We start from the raw sequence: 17,147 nt of genomic DNA on the forward strand, positions 1-17,147 counted from the left end.
AATTACAAAACATCAAATTCAGGCAAAATTGATACTCTTCCTATCAATGTAAAACTCATGGAAGTAAAACTTACAGTCGACAGTGTATATATATTTGAACAAGGTCAAGTATTTTCAGTGACAATATCTACAGTTTACAGTGTTTTCATTTGGCCTCTTAAATGGCTCAGAAGACAGAAAATAAAATAACAAAACTTTTGTATAAACAGAAAGACTGACATGAACATAAACTCTGGCTTTTGTGTCTCGTGTACTTTTGTTTAAAGTATATTTATTCTTCATTTTGAGAAATTACTCAGTGTGAATAGTATCCTGAAAGTTTTCTGAAGTAAAAGTAATGATACTTCATAATAATATTATACAAGTAAAAGTAAAACGTGTCATAAAAGTACTCCTAAACATATTTCCCCCTAAAAAAAGTTACTCAAGCTAATTTAACTAAGTAAATGTAATTACTTACCACCTTCAAGTAATCAGTTTGACTTTAAAAGTTGGAAATAAGGAGCTGCAACAGACTGGCGACCTGTCCAGGGTGACCCCGGCTCTCGCCTGAAATGTCTTGCTGGAGATAAGCACTAGCAACCCTCCTGACCCCACTAAGAGACAAGGTGAAAGAAAATGGATGGATGATAATAAGCAGTTTCATTTATTTATTTATTTATTTTTACCATAACAACATGCTGAGGTATTGGAGAAACACAAAAGACAAAAAAGCCTTTCATCTTTGTAAAATTTTATCAAAAACAAAATTGACAATCCGATCTGCAGCTGAAAGCAAATATTCAGTTTTAGTGATTAAGTAGAAGACTAACAGACCCGTTTTTCTCAGTCAATTTGCTAGATTTTGTATGAGATTTTTTGTTATTGCCTTCTTCAAAATTCAATAGTTTCTGCACACTAATCTTACTATTATCTTTAAACACGTGTGTAGGCAGACCTGTGGATTATGAATTATTATCTCAAACAAACCACTTGTGTGACCTCAAAGGTTTCCAGAAAGCTTGTGAACACACAGCACAGTGGAGGCAATCTGACCAAAACCTTATCTACTTCTACATTGGTTAACTTTTAAAAATGCTACAAAATACAATATAGCATGTTATCAAAAAACACAGTGCTTCTACATTTTTACCTTCAGCCAAACCAGGACCAGCCTGATTTGGTTATCAGCAACAAGGCAGTTCAAAGTGCTTTACATCACAAAAACATCATAAAAACAGTCACAGTGACTAATTGTGAAATCAGGGTGTTTACTGCCTAACGGCAATAAACCAAGTTTCTAAATCACTGAGCACTGAGCTTTTCAGTGATTTATGAATAACAGAAGTATTTTATGGTCTATTGTCTGAGGGAGCCAGTGGAAGGACTTTAGATCTGGTGTGATTTGCTCTAACGTTTTAGTGACAACACCAGCAGCAACATCTGGAGGATTTTTTAGTCAGACCAGTGAAGACGCCTTTGCAGTAATTGATGCGACTAAAGATAAATGCAAGGATGAGTTTCTCTAGGTCTTGCTGAGACATTAGTCCTTTAATCTTGGAAATGTTCTTCAGGTGATAGAAGGCCGACTTTGCGACTGTCTTAATGTGGCAATGAAGGTTCAGGTCAGAGTCCATCACTACTCCCAGATTTCAGGCCTGATTGCTGGTTTCCACTGTAATATCTGAAGCTTCATCTTGAAGACAGAGCTAGCTCTACCTAGTACGGCTGAATGGTTGCCATGGAGATTAAAGGATTTCACAAACATGCATGAATGAATCAAGGCAACACTCCAGGTATGTTTTTGATGAGTGAATAACATTATGATATTATGTAAAGCTGAAAAGAGGTGATTTTACACTACACTGCCCCTTCAAATAAAAATAAAAAAAAAATCTTCAAGACTGTCATGTCGGGTTTTAATCTTCTGACCCACATGCAAGAACTCGGAAAATCAGTAAAATGATGTTTATTACAAAGATGACAATCAGAAAAGGCAAACGGTTTGTTCCAGGGATGGATCAGCGCTCTGGGCAGGTGACTGGAGGAGGAGAGAGTAAAGGTGAGTTCACTGGCTGTAAGAAATGGCAATATGCAGAAAACTAGAATGTTCTTACTTGAGGTGAAGTAATTGAGGATGAGAGCAGATCTGATGGTTCCTTTGTGAATGTCTTGAAAAAGGGGGGTTGCTGCTGAGCTAAAGGGCAGTGAAGGCAGCGCTGGAGGGCTGACAAGGTCAGACCTAGTTTCTCTGTGGCAGGAGCGAGGAGAACAGCCTACGTGGAGATTCTGGAAGATCTGGTCACAACGAGGAGGTAACAGGGACTTGGGCATCCGGTGGGTAAAATCCACCGGCGTCACAAGGAGAGGTGAAGAAAATGCTGATTGGGAGGAGTTCTCAAAGAGAGCAAACACCAGAAGTGAACAGGTGGCCTGTAGTACCAAAACTGGCAAAACACTCTGGCGCTGAAGTGTAGGCTGCCTCCTCCTCTTCAGATCCTCTAGATGAGATAATGGGCTGCAGGTGAACCAGATCAGCGCAGCAGGTCCAAGCCCTCCAGGAATAGCCTCCAGGCGACCCCTAGTGGATGGAAGGAAAAGCAGCAACCAGAAAAAACACCCAGGATCCCAACAAAGACTATGACTGCAACATATTTTAGTTTATGTATTTAGTTTTCCACATGTACATTCTATGTGCAATAAACCTGTTTTGTAACATAAGATGGTAGATAAGACTTCACTATGCAGAAAGAAAGAACCAGAACAAAGTACCAGAATGTATTCTTGTTAACAATTAACTGGGTCTTCTTATCAGTCAGATAAGTTACTCAAACTAAAAGTGAAACCAAAAACATCCTACAAATAGCTTTGAACTCTTTCTTTTATTCCACTTCGACAGTCCTTCTTCTCTGCAGCTCATCACCTGTTCAGGTAGGTTCAACAGGAAAACTCCCTGCAGTTCAGCTGCACTGACTGATGAATTTATGTGTTTGGAAACTTTTAGGCAATATATCTAATTTATTTTGTATTTTAATTGTCTGAGCTGGTCAGTGTTTCTGATAACGTGTTGGGGTTTGTCTTGGTAAATGCTACAAATAGGCTCCTTCATATTCTTATGAGTAAAACTGAATTATAACATTTATGGCTTTAAAAAAGTTCTAAACAAAAAACATTAAACAAAAAAGGGGGAAAAAAGAAGGTGAAGTGAATAAATCTAACTCTTCATTGTCTCTCTCAGCTCGTTGTTCCCAGTCATGGGGAATCGGCCTCCAGCACCTCGTAAGTATCACAGGGCTGTTTGATTGGCAGATTTTTAGTTCAGAGAATAGTTTAAGTACTTTAACTTACTGTGAGTTTTAAATGACTCCAGTGAAATAAAATTACAATCAATCAACTCATTTCCACTTTATTTAGATGTATTTTGAGCCAATATTTTGTTCTATTAATCAACACTACTTTGGTTGCATTGTTTATATTAATACTATTATCAATCCACATTTTCAGTTTATTTAGCATAGTATTTATGCTACGTATATGATTGCAATAGCTGTCATCAGAATAAACAGGATCATCTGCAAACAAATAAATACATTTAAAAATGTAAATAATGTGGGGTCCAGTACAGCTCCCTGTGGACCCTGAAAGCAACACCCAGACATTTTGATTTAAACTCACCCATGAGAAGATGACAGAGATTTTATTAAATGTTAGAGCTAGTAATGTTTAAATATGCTAAAAACTGTCTATGTATTTGTTTTGTGAAAACAATTAAGATCAATGGGATGATATTCACAATACATGCCATAGAACAGCTGTGACAATCAAGGTTGTCGGGGGGGGATTTTCAACATGTACAAAAATAAAATCCCTCTAATTATTTACACTAAAATATTAAATGTGCAAGAAAATGATGGGGGACTGGTATTTTCTTATTAAAGTTAACAAGCATTCTTGTAATAGCAGGCAAAATGGTGTAGGAAGCACTAAATGAAGCCTAGTAGTATAGTAATTGAAGTATGATTTGAATTGGAACTGCAAAATATTTTTATGATTTATTATGACTGGTTTATCATTCAGGACCGGCGCCTCCCCCTCAGCCGCCTCCCCCTCAGCCGGCTCCCGGTAAGTACTTTTGCTTTTCACTCTCACACAAAAATGCACTCATCTTCTCACTGAAGAGCTCAATCTGTTTTATATATTACTAACTATTCTATGCACTAAAGGTAAAAATCTGTCACTTTTTTAAATTAAAAATATTTAGCCTAATTAAACTTAATCTGTTTTGCTGTGTTTAGCTCCTCCACCGCCTCCACGTAAGTAGAACTTATTTATTAAGGCTTTTACAGAGAAAATGTGCTTGTGGTTCTATTATTATTATTATTATTGTATAATTATTACAATTGCTTCACTTACCTTGTACACTACCTATGTATTTAATCAAATGCAATATCAGTAGCAAATTATTCTGACATATTTTTTTAAACATTGTTCTAAATTCTCCATCACAGTTTTAACAACTCCATGGAGAGAAACAACATGGGAGTGAGTACATTTGTTTCTGAACGTCTGCATGTTGCCAATGTGTTGCTGTTTCACCATCTCTCATGTCTTCACATTGGAGGAATTTATCCAGCAGCCCAGGTCACTTTCCTTTATGCAGACACCCACATTCCCATTATCAGTGTCTAGGACAGACTGGACTTTACTAAAGTCAACACAATTTTTCAGTTCAATTGGAGCCTGATGTGAACACCAGTTTTAATATGTATTTTTAGTTTTTGTTCATACTGTATACATTTTAAAATACAATGTGAATAAGTTTTTTTTTACAGTGTTATATTCTTTTTATTATTAACTTGTAATTTCCCAGGGCTTTGGTTTATCATAACATCACTTTATAGATCATTTACTGTCTTCCTATTGTGAGCTCATCATCAATAGCTATAATGATTCCAGCCATTAATACATTAAACAAACACTTTCGATGTAATTAAAAAAAGACTTCATTTATCCCATAGGGAAATTAAATTATAAAAATGTATAAAAATCAATATAGATGTGGCTTTGTTAAATGTGTTGAAATGCAAAGTCCTTACCACTTCAACTTGTAAATGCAAGTCTAAAACTTGCATTTACAAAATAACCCAAAAATGGTAAATTGTGCCACAAAGCTGATGAGCAGCCAGAAGTTTATTCTGGGGGATATCATTTAAATTATAACCTTTATTTCTGTTCAGATGTGAAAACAAACAGGAACTTCTGCAGTACATGAATAATTTTCAACCTCAAAATGAAGAAGTCAAAGCCATCAGAGTTTTACTCTGTGGACCAGTCGGTGCAGGAAAGTCCAGCTTCATCAACTCTGTCAACAACGTCCTGCAAGGGAGGATGACCAATGAAGCTCTGGCCAGCTCCACAACCTCTGATCAAAGTTTTACAAAAATCGTCAGTATAACTTCTTGTTTGATGTTAAAGGCTTATTCTTATGATTTATGACTTCTTACACATCTCTGCTTGGTGGATCAGCTCATACTGTTTTTTAATAAAATGTAGAAATTGCTGTCATTCCTCATTCACCCTCTATCCACAGCTAACGTGATTCTTTTATTGGATAAAGCTTACATTTAATTATTGGGCAAAAGTCATAACAAAAACATTTTGTAGTTAGAAAAATAAAACAATGCTAACCTCCCGTAAGCCGGAACAAGCAGAGTCATCTGACCTGTCATCATGTCTGGTGGGGATAATAAGGGTCACATAGACTATTTATTTTGACAGCCCACGCTTTATGGCACAAGTTTTTCTGATCTGTCAACTGGGCGGCCCTGCTGCACTTGTTCATGTTACGGATAAACTTTGCGGCTGTGTGGTGAGATCTGCCTGACTGGAGCAGAGCAGAGGTAGAAAAAACACTTGATATGATGCAGTTTGAGGGATTGTGGTAAAACAACAGAGTACTGCATGACTGTGAGGCCAGCCAGTCTGCTAATGTTAGAAACTATCCCACCAAGACGTATGTAGCAACATGTTCAGATTTTTACTTTGCAAAACAAATTTAAGATTAGAATTAAACTAATGTATGTATTTTGAAGCACATTTACTTCTCTTCTCAAATTTTAAATGTATTTGTAGCAGCTACATATCAGCTGTTTACATAAAAACATCTTTCATTTTTCTTTTTCTTTCAGTATAAAACCTATAAAATCAAGAAAGAAGGCAAGGGAAACTTTTATCCCTTTGTGTTCAATGATGTCATGGGTCTGGAGGACGGAACTGGAGTCAGACCAGACGACATCAAAATAGCCTTGAAGGGTCATGTGAAGGATGGCTATAAGGTATAAATATATACTTCTTTTACTCTTAAACAATTCCTCTTTCTAAAGCTATTATAATTATCTTGCTATATATGGAAAATATATGTTTGTAGCAATTGTACTGAATATACGTCACATTATTTCTACAGTTCAATCCTGCATCTTCTCTTTCCGATGATGATCCTGGCTTCAACTCTTCCCCGTCCATCAGTGACAGAGTTCATGTTCTGGTCTGCATCTATGATGCTAATGCATCAGAAATGAAATCGTCTGTTTTACAAAAAATGAAGGAAATCAGAGAAGCAGCCAGTGAGCTGGGTAAGAAACAAAAATATAACATAAACTTGCGTCCAGTAAAGTAATGTAACTGTAAATGCAAGTAAGCAAAAATACTAACATTTTACTCCAGCAGCCACAGAGGTTACAAAATAAACAGGAGCTGGTCAAAAAAAGTAGAAATCATGAAAAAGCTTATTTAAATCAGTAATTCCACTAACAGGTGAAAAATCATTACACACAGACTGTTATATTTCAATGTTTATTTCTGTTAGCGTTATTGACAACAAATTCAGTATCCCAGAAAATTTTAATATTGTGAAAAGGTTCAATATTGTAGATCCCTGGTGCCACATTCTGATCAGCTAATTAAATCAAAACACCTGCAAATACTTTTAAATTGTCTCTCAGTCCAGTTCTGTAGGCTACACAATCAAGGGAGAGAGACTGCTGACCTTTGACACCTTGCAAAAAGGGTAATACACAAAAGGTCATTGCAAAGAAGCTGGCTGTGCACAGAGCTCTGTGTTCAAGAACATGCATAGAGATGAAGGGAAGGAAAAAATGTGGTTAAAAAAAGTGAAGATTGTGAAAAAAAAAAACTATTTACAGATGGATGGACTGCAGCTGGAGTCAGTGCTTTAAGAACCACCACACAGATCAATGCAAGACATGAGTTTCAGCTGTCTCTTGAGCAAGAGATGGCATCAGAAGCATCTTGTCTGGGCTGAAGACGATGAGGACTCTGGACTGCTGCTCAGTGGTCCAAGCTTATGTTCTGTGATGAAAGTAAATTTTGCATTTCCGTTGGAATTCAAGATTCCAGAGTATGGAGGAAGAGACACAGAATCCACATTGCTTGACGTCCAAAGTATCCACAGTCAGTGATGACTTGGATACCAAGGACACTGCTGTACATGCTCATACTTTTGATGTTCATATGTTTCAGTTGGCAACATTTCTGAAAATCATTTTATTGTATTGGTCTTAAATATAATTCTAATTTTCTGAGATACTGAATTAGGGGTTTTCATTAGTTTTGAGTTACAACCATCGACATTAAAAGAAGTAAACACTTAAAATATATCTGTAAAGTCTCTATGTTATGAATGGATATAGTGCAATTTTTTTTAATGGAATTGCTGACATAAGTCAACTTTTTCATAATATTAAATTTTTTTACTAGCACCTGTAAGTATAAAAATGTGAAAAAAAATAATAATTACGGAATGCAGCTGTCATTCTCAAACATTTCATGGTGTTTAGAAAAGCCGTACGATCCATTATGACAGGAGAACAAAGGGATAGGCCTCCAACCCTAAAACATTAGTGACATTTTACATTTTGGTCTTTTATTACAGTATGTCATATTTGCCACATCAAAAACTTGCTCCTACAGCTCATTTGAGAAGAATTAATTTTATGTACTTGTTAAAGTATATTTCACTGCTCATACAATGTCAACATACAAGAAAATAATCTCTGTATCCACAGGAATCCCTCAGCTGGCGATTCTCACCCACATTGATTCAGCCTGTGGGGAAACACAAAAAAATCTGAGAAACGTCTACAGGAGCAAACATTTAAAAAAAAAGGTGAGTTCTACTAAGATTTATTCAAACAGGAGAGAAAAAAAAACTAACTCAACATAAGTGTTTATTTTTTGAAATATAGATGGGCGACTTCAGCTCCAGTCTGGGGATCCCAATGAACTGCATCCTCCTAATGAAGAACTACAGTCATGAAATTCAGCTGAATCCAGACGTCGACACTCTGATCCTGAGTGCTCTGAGGCTGATGGTTGACTTTGGAGACGACTACGCTGACAAACTGTGAAGCCGCAGAACAGTTTGTGGGGATGTGCATGAAAATCACAGCAGTAATATAGTTCATATCAGTTAAAATTATGAGGTGAAATATTAAGGTTAGTATAAAATAAAAAAAAATAAACGTCAGTAGGGGCTTTGATTATAGTAAGTTTGCTTTTTCTTTAAGTTGGTTTAATCTAAAACACCATTCAGGTGTAGGCGCCATAAAAGATACAGCAGACAACAAAAATTACTTAGAAGAAATAAAGATGATGTGTTAGTCAACAAAGGAGTAAAATAATGACAAGGTATAATGACAAGAGAACCAATTTAGAGTAAATAAATGTGCTCCACTCTGATTCTCTGTACCGTTCATCAAACTTTCATGTTAGTTTGAAATTGCTAAAGAAATTCATTATAAATTAAGAAACCTTAATGAAAGTTGCTTCCTGTGATAGAGATTCAGAGAGGGAAGCACCTGTGTCCTGAGTGAGTGAGGCTTGTGTTGCATTATTGTTATTGCTGTAAGCTCTGCTTATAGCAATAACAATAATACCTGAATTTAAAATATTTTAATTTTCTACTAATATAAGTTTAATTAAAATAGAACAACATTTTTAGTACTCTAATTTGAAATGTATTTTTAGTATGTGAATGGAAAAAAAAATCTGAATTAACAGAAATAAAACCTTGAAAACATAAATATGTTTGTGATTGATCCAAATATTGTGTTCTACAGGTTCTGGGTGGCTCAGTAGAGCATCTTTTCCATTTGGTGCATGTCTTCTGCTTCTCTTTTCACCATTTATCCATTTATCCTGGTCAAAATACTGCTCAATAAATATGGAGTTAAATTAGTTTCACAATTACTCAATAAAAAAAATATCAACAACAAAAACTCAAATAAAACTGGTCAAAACTTTTGGAATTGTAATATTTGTAATATAAAAAAACTAAAAAGGTTTTGTTTAAAAAACTATTTTCTTTTTATTAAAACTATTTTTTTTCTCATGAAGTGAAAAAGTTATTTGCATTCATTTTCACGTGAGAATCTTTTGGTTCAGAGCCTAAGTTTTTGGTTGCAATTCTCAAAGTTTTTTGTTTTTTGATTCTCCCAATTTCTTTGGTTGAATTCAAAAAGTTTTGGTTGCGAATCTCACATGAACATTCTGGGCGGGGCCTAAAGACGAGCGATGAAAGAAGTGTTCCTGTTGGTTAGTGCTGACTAAAGTGGATGACTCGACTCTCCCACCTCAGAACTCTACGGAGCCCTCCAGGCGACATGTGAACTTTTTTTTGTCTTTTGTGGTCCTTTGCAATCATCTACTGATCAATTCATGCGGCATAACTGAATGCTGTAAGCTTTTCTTACGGTGGCCGCCGTACTTTCTGCCTTGATACAAGGTTATGTAAAGGTTTTCCATGAATGTTAATATCTGACGTTTTATATCTTTTTATGATATATACACAAACTTTCTGTAAGTAGGAAAGAAATAAAAATACATCCAAACTATTTGGACTATTTCTGAGTTATCGCAGGTAATCTGACAGTTTTGATTGTGTCTCTATTGTGTTCGTAGTCTGGATGGTTTGAAGTGCTGCTTTCAGTGCCGTTTCATCTTAGCCTTAAAAGACATAAACATGCAGTAAATAAATCGATTGTGCATCAGTGTTCTGCACCAAAGAGATAATAACGTAAAATAAATGTTTTCCCTCATGTCCCCTCGAGGTCTCCATAGAACTCTGTCCCGTCAGTTGATTTATTTTATTCAGGGATGTGCACACCATTTAACTACCAAACAAAACTTTTATACTATATTTCCAGGGGAGATGAAATATGAAGAGAGCGTGAGGTGTAGCATATCTTGGCAGACAGCCATGTTCAGATTTACAGGAGAAATAAAATTAAAACCCTTTGTGTTTCTGAATGGACACCTATGTGTCCATAAATACATGAAGTGTGTGTGTGTAAACTTATGTAGTTGATATTTAAGGACATTGTTTGTGTTTGAGATGTGTGAACTCTGGTCAAGAAGCTGATCTCTGGATCTGCAAGCCCCCCTCGGTCTGAAGAGCCATCAGCAACATGATCATAGAGGTCTGGATAGAATAAGAGCAGAAAATATTATGTGAAAAACTGAGAAACACCACAGGTAATAGCAGAGAGAAACACTTAAAATACAACATATAAGACTAAATTAAGTAATATCTTTACATGTCATTCTCTCCAGTTTTGTCAGTTTATCAGGCTATTTTCCTCATGTTTCATCTTTTATCAGTCTGCCGCTATTCTTAGACAGAGACAGTCTCATCCAAAAACGTTAGAATCTACATATGACATACTGAAAATTTACAATACAATAAATAAAATATTTGTTTTCTTTTAGAATTTGGTTATTTTTAGATGAGGAGCTGGATTCATCCTGGTAAAATCTTAGTATAAATATTAACCTTTTTCATCAGCTGATGAAATGTCAAAAATGCCATAATTTTCAAATAAATAAAAAAAGTTTGGACTAAACGAACAGAATCAATTATCTCTCCATCCTTATCAGTTTCAGTCCATGCTCTTCAGTTTTCTTGTCACAGATTTACTCCATTTATTGTGAGAAACTTTCATATGTAAACTCATATCTAGCTTTGAAAATACAACCCACTGATACCAGTTCATTACGTAACATTTTTCCTTACAATGAGTTTATTTTAGCCATCCTGGGTCAGTGTGATTGGCTGAAAAATAGGGTACCCCATGCTTCGTTCATATGATTGGGTGAAACAAGGAAGCTATGATTGGTTGCTGATCACCCAATCAGATAGACCATTTATTAAAAAAAAAAAAAAAAGATTTGCGAATTTTGAGACGTGAGGGGAGCCTCAAAATTCACATACAAATGCAATGCAACTCACAGGTCAGAAGGAGCTGGTAAATTAAGAAATACGAGTGTGGATCTCATCCTGCATTTGTGAATCTTGGTCTGTGCGTTTGTGAATTATGAGACAGTTTTAGCTCCTCAGTCCAAAGAAGAAATGTTACACAACTTATGACAGTCACATATTTTGACCCTGTTACCATATTGTTCTAGCTAATTTTAGCATTATGTAAAGTTCATAAACTAGGTTTGTGTAATATTCGCCTGTCTTTATGTTGAATTCGTTAACCAGCGCACTATTGTTTAGTTGCATTAAGCGTGAAAAATATAAAATGTATCTGGAAGAAATATGAGTTAAAAAGTTATTGGGTAATGCCTCCGTGTGTGTGTGTGTGTGTGGGGGTGTGTGTGTGTGTGTGTGTGTGTGTGCATTAACTAGCATTGAAGCTAAATTGGGAAAGCACACCAAACTATTGCACCAGTGTCTCATTAGGTCTGAACCACCCATCAAATAACTGTACAAACAGATTATTTATTTATTTATTTATTTATTTATTTATTTATTTATTTATTTATTTATTTATCAAGCACATAATCAGTGCTGTGGATGAGACGAGACAATGTAACTTTTATATATTTTCATCCCGATGCAAAGTGAAAATCTAAGCTGGTAGACCATGGCCATTTGATATATGGGTTAAGGTACCGCCATATGGAGGACCATTATTTATTATTATGTCAGTTTTGGTCCTCCATACCTCCAGCAACATGGCAAGAAATCCACAATTCTTACTCTCTGTGATTACAGGCCTGATTATGAACTTTAGAGAAGAAGCCAGTGATTTGGGTAAGAAACAGAAATACATAATAAACTTGCATTCAGTAAAGTAATGTAAATGTAAACACAAGTAATAAAAATACTCAAACTTTACTTCAACAATCATAGAGGTTATCTAAAATAGGTGGTAAAGAAATGCATAGAACAGAAATTAAAATAACATTTTACTGCTTAGTCATTTTTTTCATGATGCCACAAATGTTTGTCACTTATTAAAATTAACCCTGAGAGGTTTTAATATTCTTGTTATAATATATTTTTTGCTTATACAGTTTTAAGTTACAAAAAATGAAACTCTGTCCACAGGAATCCCTCAGCTGGCGATTTTCACCAACATTAATTGGGTGAGAATTGTCAGTCAAATATTGTAAATAATATTTATTTACATTTATTTTATGCAATTTGGCACTATCAAATAGAAACTGATTTTCATTCAATGTACTGAAAGTATCATTTAATCCAAGGGTTTTTCCTATAAATCACATGATCTAATGAAACTGAAACTGAAAGTAAAAACTTTTAAATAGCTTTGTACCTGGCTTTTATTACCACTGCATTGGTTCTCCTTCCCTGAAATACATCAACTTTTCAGGTAGGCTCAGCAGGTAAAAGTAACCATTGAATTCATGTGTTTGGCCAATTTTAGACAATTTTTAGGAAAATTTAGCAAAGTGTAATATGTTGGGTTGATTAGTTGGATTTTGTTTTCTGTATTTCTTAGTTCTTTTGTTCAGATCTGTTAAGTTTTTGTTTTACTTTGGTCCAGTCCTTTCTTAGTTATTTTAGTTCATCACTATTATGTTATTTCTTATTCTGATTAGTTTTGTATTGGTTTTACTATAGTTCAGTCCTTCCTAGTATTTCTAGTTGTTTATTTCTTCTAGTTATTCTTAGTTATTGTAGTTTAATTATTCCTTGTGTCTATTATGGTTTTGTTTTGATTTATTTTCTAGTCCCCTGTGCACCTCGCCCTGTGTCTCTCTCACTTCCACTCTTTCTTTCTCTCTCTTTGCAGAGAGAAAGAAAGAAAGAAAGAAAGAAAGACCGCCCCTCAGTCTGAATTTCTCCTCTCTCCCCCTCACATTTGCGATCAGTTTGCCAACCAGCCCAGTTCTTCTTGTTTCAGCAATCAACCTTCCAGTATTTAAGCTTCTCTCTATCAGTCACTCCTTGCTGGTTCTTCTTGTCATTCCTTGTGCTTCCCAGTATTCTCTCAGAATCTCGTTGCTGGATGTTTTTATATTTATTTTTTATTTAGTCATTTTTTCATTAAATCATCAAAACCAATTACTGCCTTCGTTTGGAAACCAGCCAGCTGGTCCCAGCAAAAATTATCCATGGTGAGAGCATAAAGAAGTTTCTAGTAACTATCAGGATAAAATGTCTCCCTTGCCTGCAGCCACTGCTGGGGCCCAGCTCCTCCAGCCTCCAGAGTTTCTTTGTGGGCTCCTCTGGCCTCCTAAGCTCGTGCACCGCCGGCATCCTCCAAGGTCCTCCATTGCCAATCCGCCAGACTCTGGGCTCCTTCATGATTTTCTGAACTACAGTCTTGTTTTTGTCTTAGCCGTTTTTCTGAGGCACCCTCCCCCCATTCCGGTTTGGCTTGTTTTTGTGTTTTTAACTCTTCAGCAAGGTGACTGTGGCTCTGTGGGAAGAGTAGTTATCCTGTGAAGGTTGTAGGTTCAATTTCAGCTTCCTCCTGCTTCATGTCGATGTGCCCTTGGGCAAGGCACTTAACCCCAACTTGCCAACCGATCTGCGTATGAATGTGTGAGTGTTTGTGAGTATGAATGGGTGAATGTGACTCTAGTGTAAAGTGTTTTGAGTGGTCAAAATGATCGAAAAAAAAAGAAGCTATAAGTTAAGTCCATTTACCATTTCAGCATGTTTAGGTCATACATTTACAACCACATTTATACTCGTTGACAGCTTTCTTCTCAACACCCGAGTCCATTTTATAGTTGTCTTGTATCAGCAGAAAACATATAAACACAGATCTAGCTTCCAAATACAATCATAGTTTAATTAAAAATAAAACATATAAGATTCACACAAAACAAATAACACAACCAGACAAACCAGTAATCTAACACATAATTACCTGAAATGTACAACATGGCTTGAACAAAGAACTCATTACAGAGCAGGACGCCCGCATGCATCCGGAGAAGGCTCACTTTGCTTTCTGACATGTTAACTTCAAGAGCTAGCTTTGATAGTCTGAACAGGCGTGTTCAACTTTAATTCTACTGTATTTGAATTGGACCCTGCCTCTAGCTGCCTGGGTGAATAATTACAACTATGGAGGCCTGTAACAGAATGTTATTCTGACATTTTGCTGATCTTTTTTGTAAGACCTCTGTTTTAGATCAAAGAGGTGTTAATTCCTTTTAGTGGAGACAAATGTTGTTTTATAACCCTAACAGAGAGAAAATATCAAGATCAGATTGTTTTAACAAGATCAGCTGTTAGAACCTCATCAGAGGGTCAAAAAGCCAAACACACAAAAAGACTCCTGTTAATTTCGAAGAATCACAGACTCCTGTAGATATCTGTTCATTTCACAAGAAGGTTAAGAACATTATTTTAATAAAAAAAACAACTATATTTCAGACTGTTTTATCAAGATACTAATTTTATTTATAAGATATTCTGCTGTTCAAATTCTGTGGATGGAACATGCATTTCTTATTTTAAACACTCATTTTATCTAATTTTGAACATGTGGTAGCATATTTTAAATTGATTTTCCTAACTGCACTCTGGTATCCACTTTCAGGGGCAATAATGACATAATGACTTGCATTTATCTTGAATTTATTTATTTTTTAGCTTCTAAAACGACAAACTATTTATTACTATTTGTAAAATAATAAAAACCAAACAATATGGAGAGAAAAACTAACCCTTCATTCTCACTTTTTCTCATAGCACATTTTTGTCCCAGTCATGGGGGGTCTCTTTTCATCTCGTAAGTAGCCCAGAGTTGTTTGATTAAAATGCCTGCAGTTATATGGTTTAAAGTTACTTTCAGTTTTAAATGACCTAAAATAATTAAATGAAATTAAGCTACTGTTAAACCATTACAAATAGACATTATATAATATAATTCTAAACTGATGTGATGAGTACTTGTCTAAAAGTTTAGTAATGGAAGCATTACTAAATTATCTGCAGGGCAAGTTTTTATTCAACTTGTCTGCTTTGTCATTTACATACTCAAAATACGTTCAGTAACTATTTCTTCTGTGTATTTTCACTTTCAAACAAAACATAGCTAATCTTATAACAGTAATAGTTTTGACCTAAGCAATCCTAATCTTAATCTGTTTTGCTGTTTTCAGATCCTCCACGTAAGTAGAATTGCAGTAACATCAAAACAAGTTTTTTGCTTCTTTATCAGATGAACTGCTAGAATGTTTTACCACGTGGACCCAAGCAATTAATCAAACACAAATTAAATAGCAAATTTTGCTTCTGTTTAGCAAGACTAATTCTTTTAGACATTGTTCTTTGTTTTCTGTTACAGTTTTAGAAACTCCATGGAGAGAAATATCCTGGGGGTGAGTAGATTTGTTTCTGTGCATGTCACCAGTGTGTTTGTTGCTCTTTCCATCATCAAACATCAAAACAAACAGTTTATAATCCTACCAGGTTTGCTTAATATTTTCTAATTTGTTTAGAATAACATATTTAAGTAACATAAAGTTATTTTTATGTTTTGTCAAAGAAAACAGATAAAACAATGTAAAAGAAATAACAGCAGCACAGTTTGTACCTTGCAACTGTTGCAAAGTTGCAGAAAGTCTCAGGAGAAGAGTTGATCAATGTCGGTTTTTCCGTAAAGATTCTCTGAAAAGACAACAAGAACAAAAAAGCCTCCCCAAAAACGATTTTGATTCTATTTTCACTGGCAAAACAATTCTCCCGATCTTATGTTTCACAGAATCCTTAATCACAGTTAGAAAAACAGGATCCCACATAGGATGTTCCTATAGCTAGAATTTTGTAGATATTTTGTATTTCCACAGAGTTCAAACTGTGTTTTAATTCATTTCATTTCCATATACATTATTGAAGTTTTCAAGTTTGACTTGATTCACTGAGGCTTAAACGACTTGGATGATCAGTAAACACTAATAAACTATCAACATTTTCCAGCAGATCAATATGATCTCTGATCAATCACTCTCTCTGAGTCTTCCAATATGTTCGCCAAATGTAGTCAGACTTCAGTGTAATTAGGTGAGTTTTGACACTTTATAGTTTGATATTGTTCACAGAAAAAGTTTGCCTGGGTGCTGCACATTTTCACACCAGGGAAAAAGTCTGCATATATTTACGCAAACTTTCACTCCTTTTTCGTTTTATACATGCCGACTTGTTCATAAAGTATGGCGCCGCACATACACCATATCTTGTGATTTATGTAGCAGAAGTCTATTACTGACGATTAGACAGACATCTTCTGCCGCTCACAGGAAACCACTGTGCATTTCTTGGAGCTCCGCGTGCGAGTAAAGGGGGAGGCGATGGGTGACAACTGTTATTGTGCAATAGCCAGCCACGCCTACTACCTCACTGACTGACTACTGACCAGCTCTCCAACTAACGGGTCCGAAATGCCTCTAATTCCTGGGTATTACTCCAGTTACGTATGTAGAGGACAGTCTGTTTAAGCTGGTGGCGAGAGCAATGCATCCGGCCCTAACTACCAACTGTCCAGAAACTATGACATTTTTCAGCAAGTGAAACAGTCAGTTGTGTAGCCCTGCAACTGTAGTCCCAGAAACCGCTTCTGTACCCTTGTATGTAGAAATGGAGTCTAACTGACCCCACACACATAAAACCTGTATCATTTGCCATAGGCCTCTACGTTTGTCCTCGCATGGACAAGGGTTAACGGTAGCTCTCTCTCTTTCAACAACGTGCACTTGTTACAGTCTGGATAAATTTTAGAAACTCAGCGTGAGTCCCAAGGTCATTATACTAGCTGAGAGTGAAAAAGTTCACTCATCAGTGGGTCAGTTACACTAGCCTAACTGCTGCTGGCCTGGTATTG

General features: G+C 35.8%; 1 protein-coding gene across 1 annotated transcript; it reads left to right on the forward strand.

Moving 5' to 3' along the window:
• The first annotated feature begins 2,473 nt into the window (after positions 1-2,473).
• Positions 2,474-8,682, forward strand: LOC106940088 (interferon-induced protein 44-like). The gene is made up of 10 exons (XM_015022733.1): positions 2,474-2,910; positions 3,218-3,258; positions 4,057-4,101; positions 4,275-4,292; positions 4,488-4,521; positions 5,217-5,424; positions 6,168-6,314; positions 6,443-6,611; positions 8,064-8,164; positions 8,244-8,682. The coding sequence occupies exons 2-10, from the start codon at positions 3,234-3,236 to the stop codon at positions 8,403-8,405; spliced, it is 909 nt and encodes a 302-aa protein (XP_014878219.1). The 5' UTR covers positions 2,474-2,910; positions 3,218-3,233; the 3' UTR covers positions 8,406-8,682.
• The last annotated feature ends 8,465 nt before the right edge of the window (positions 8,683-17,147 follow it).

The sequence above is a fragment of the Poecilia latipinna genome, unplaced genomic scaffold, assembly GCF_001443285.1.
Source record: "Poecilia latipinna isolate Pla-1442-1.1 unplaced genomic scaffold, P_latipinna-1.0 Scaffold3087, whole genome shotgun sequence".
Taxonomy (NCBI): Eukaryota; Metazoa; Chordata; class Actinopteri; order Cyprinodontiformes; family Poeciliidae; genus Poecilia; species Poecilia latipinna.

Excerpts from the sequence above, each read along its gene's own strand:
- LOC106940088 (XM_015022733.1), top strand. The coding sequence starts at position 3,234 with ATGGGGAATCGGCCTCCAGCACCTC. Across the intron at positions 4,522-5,216 it reads TGGAGAGAAACAACATGGGA|ATGTGAAAACAAACAGGAAC; the intron begins GTGAGTACATTT and ends ATTTCTGTTCAG. Across the intron at positions 5,425-6,167 it reads ATCAAAGTTTTACAAAAATC|TATAAAACCTATAAAATCAA; the intron begins GTCAGTATAACT and ends TTTTTCTTTCAG.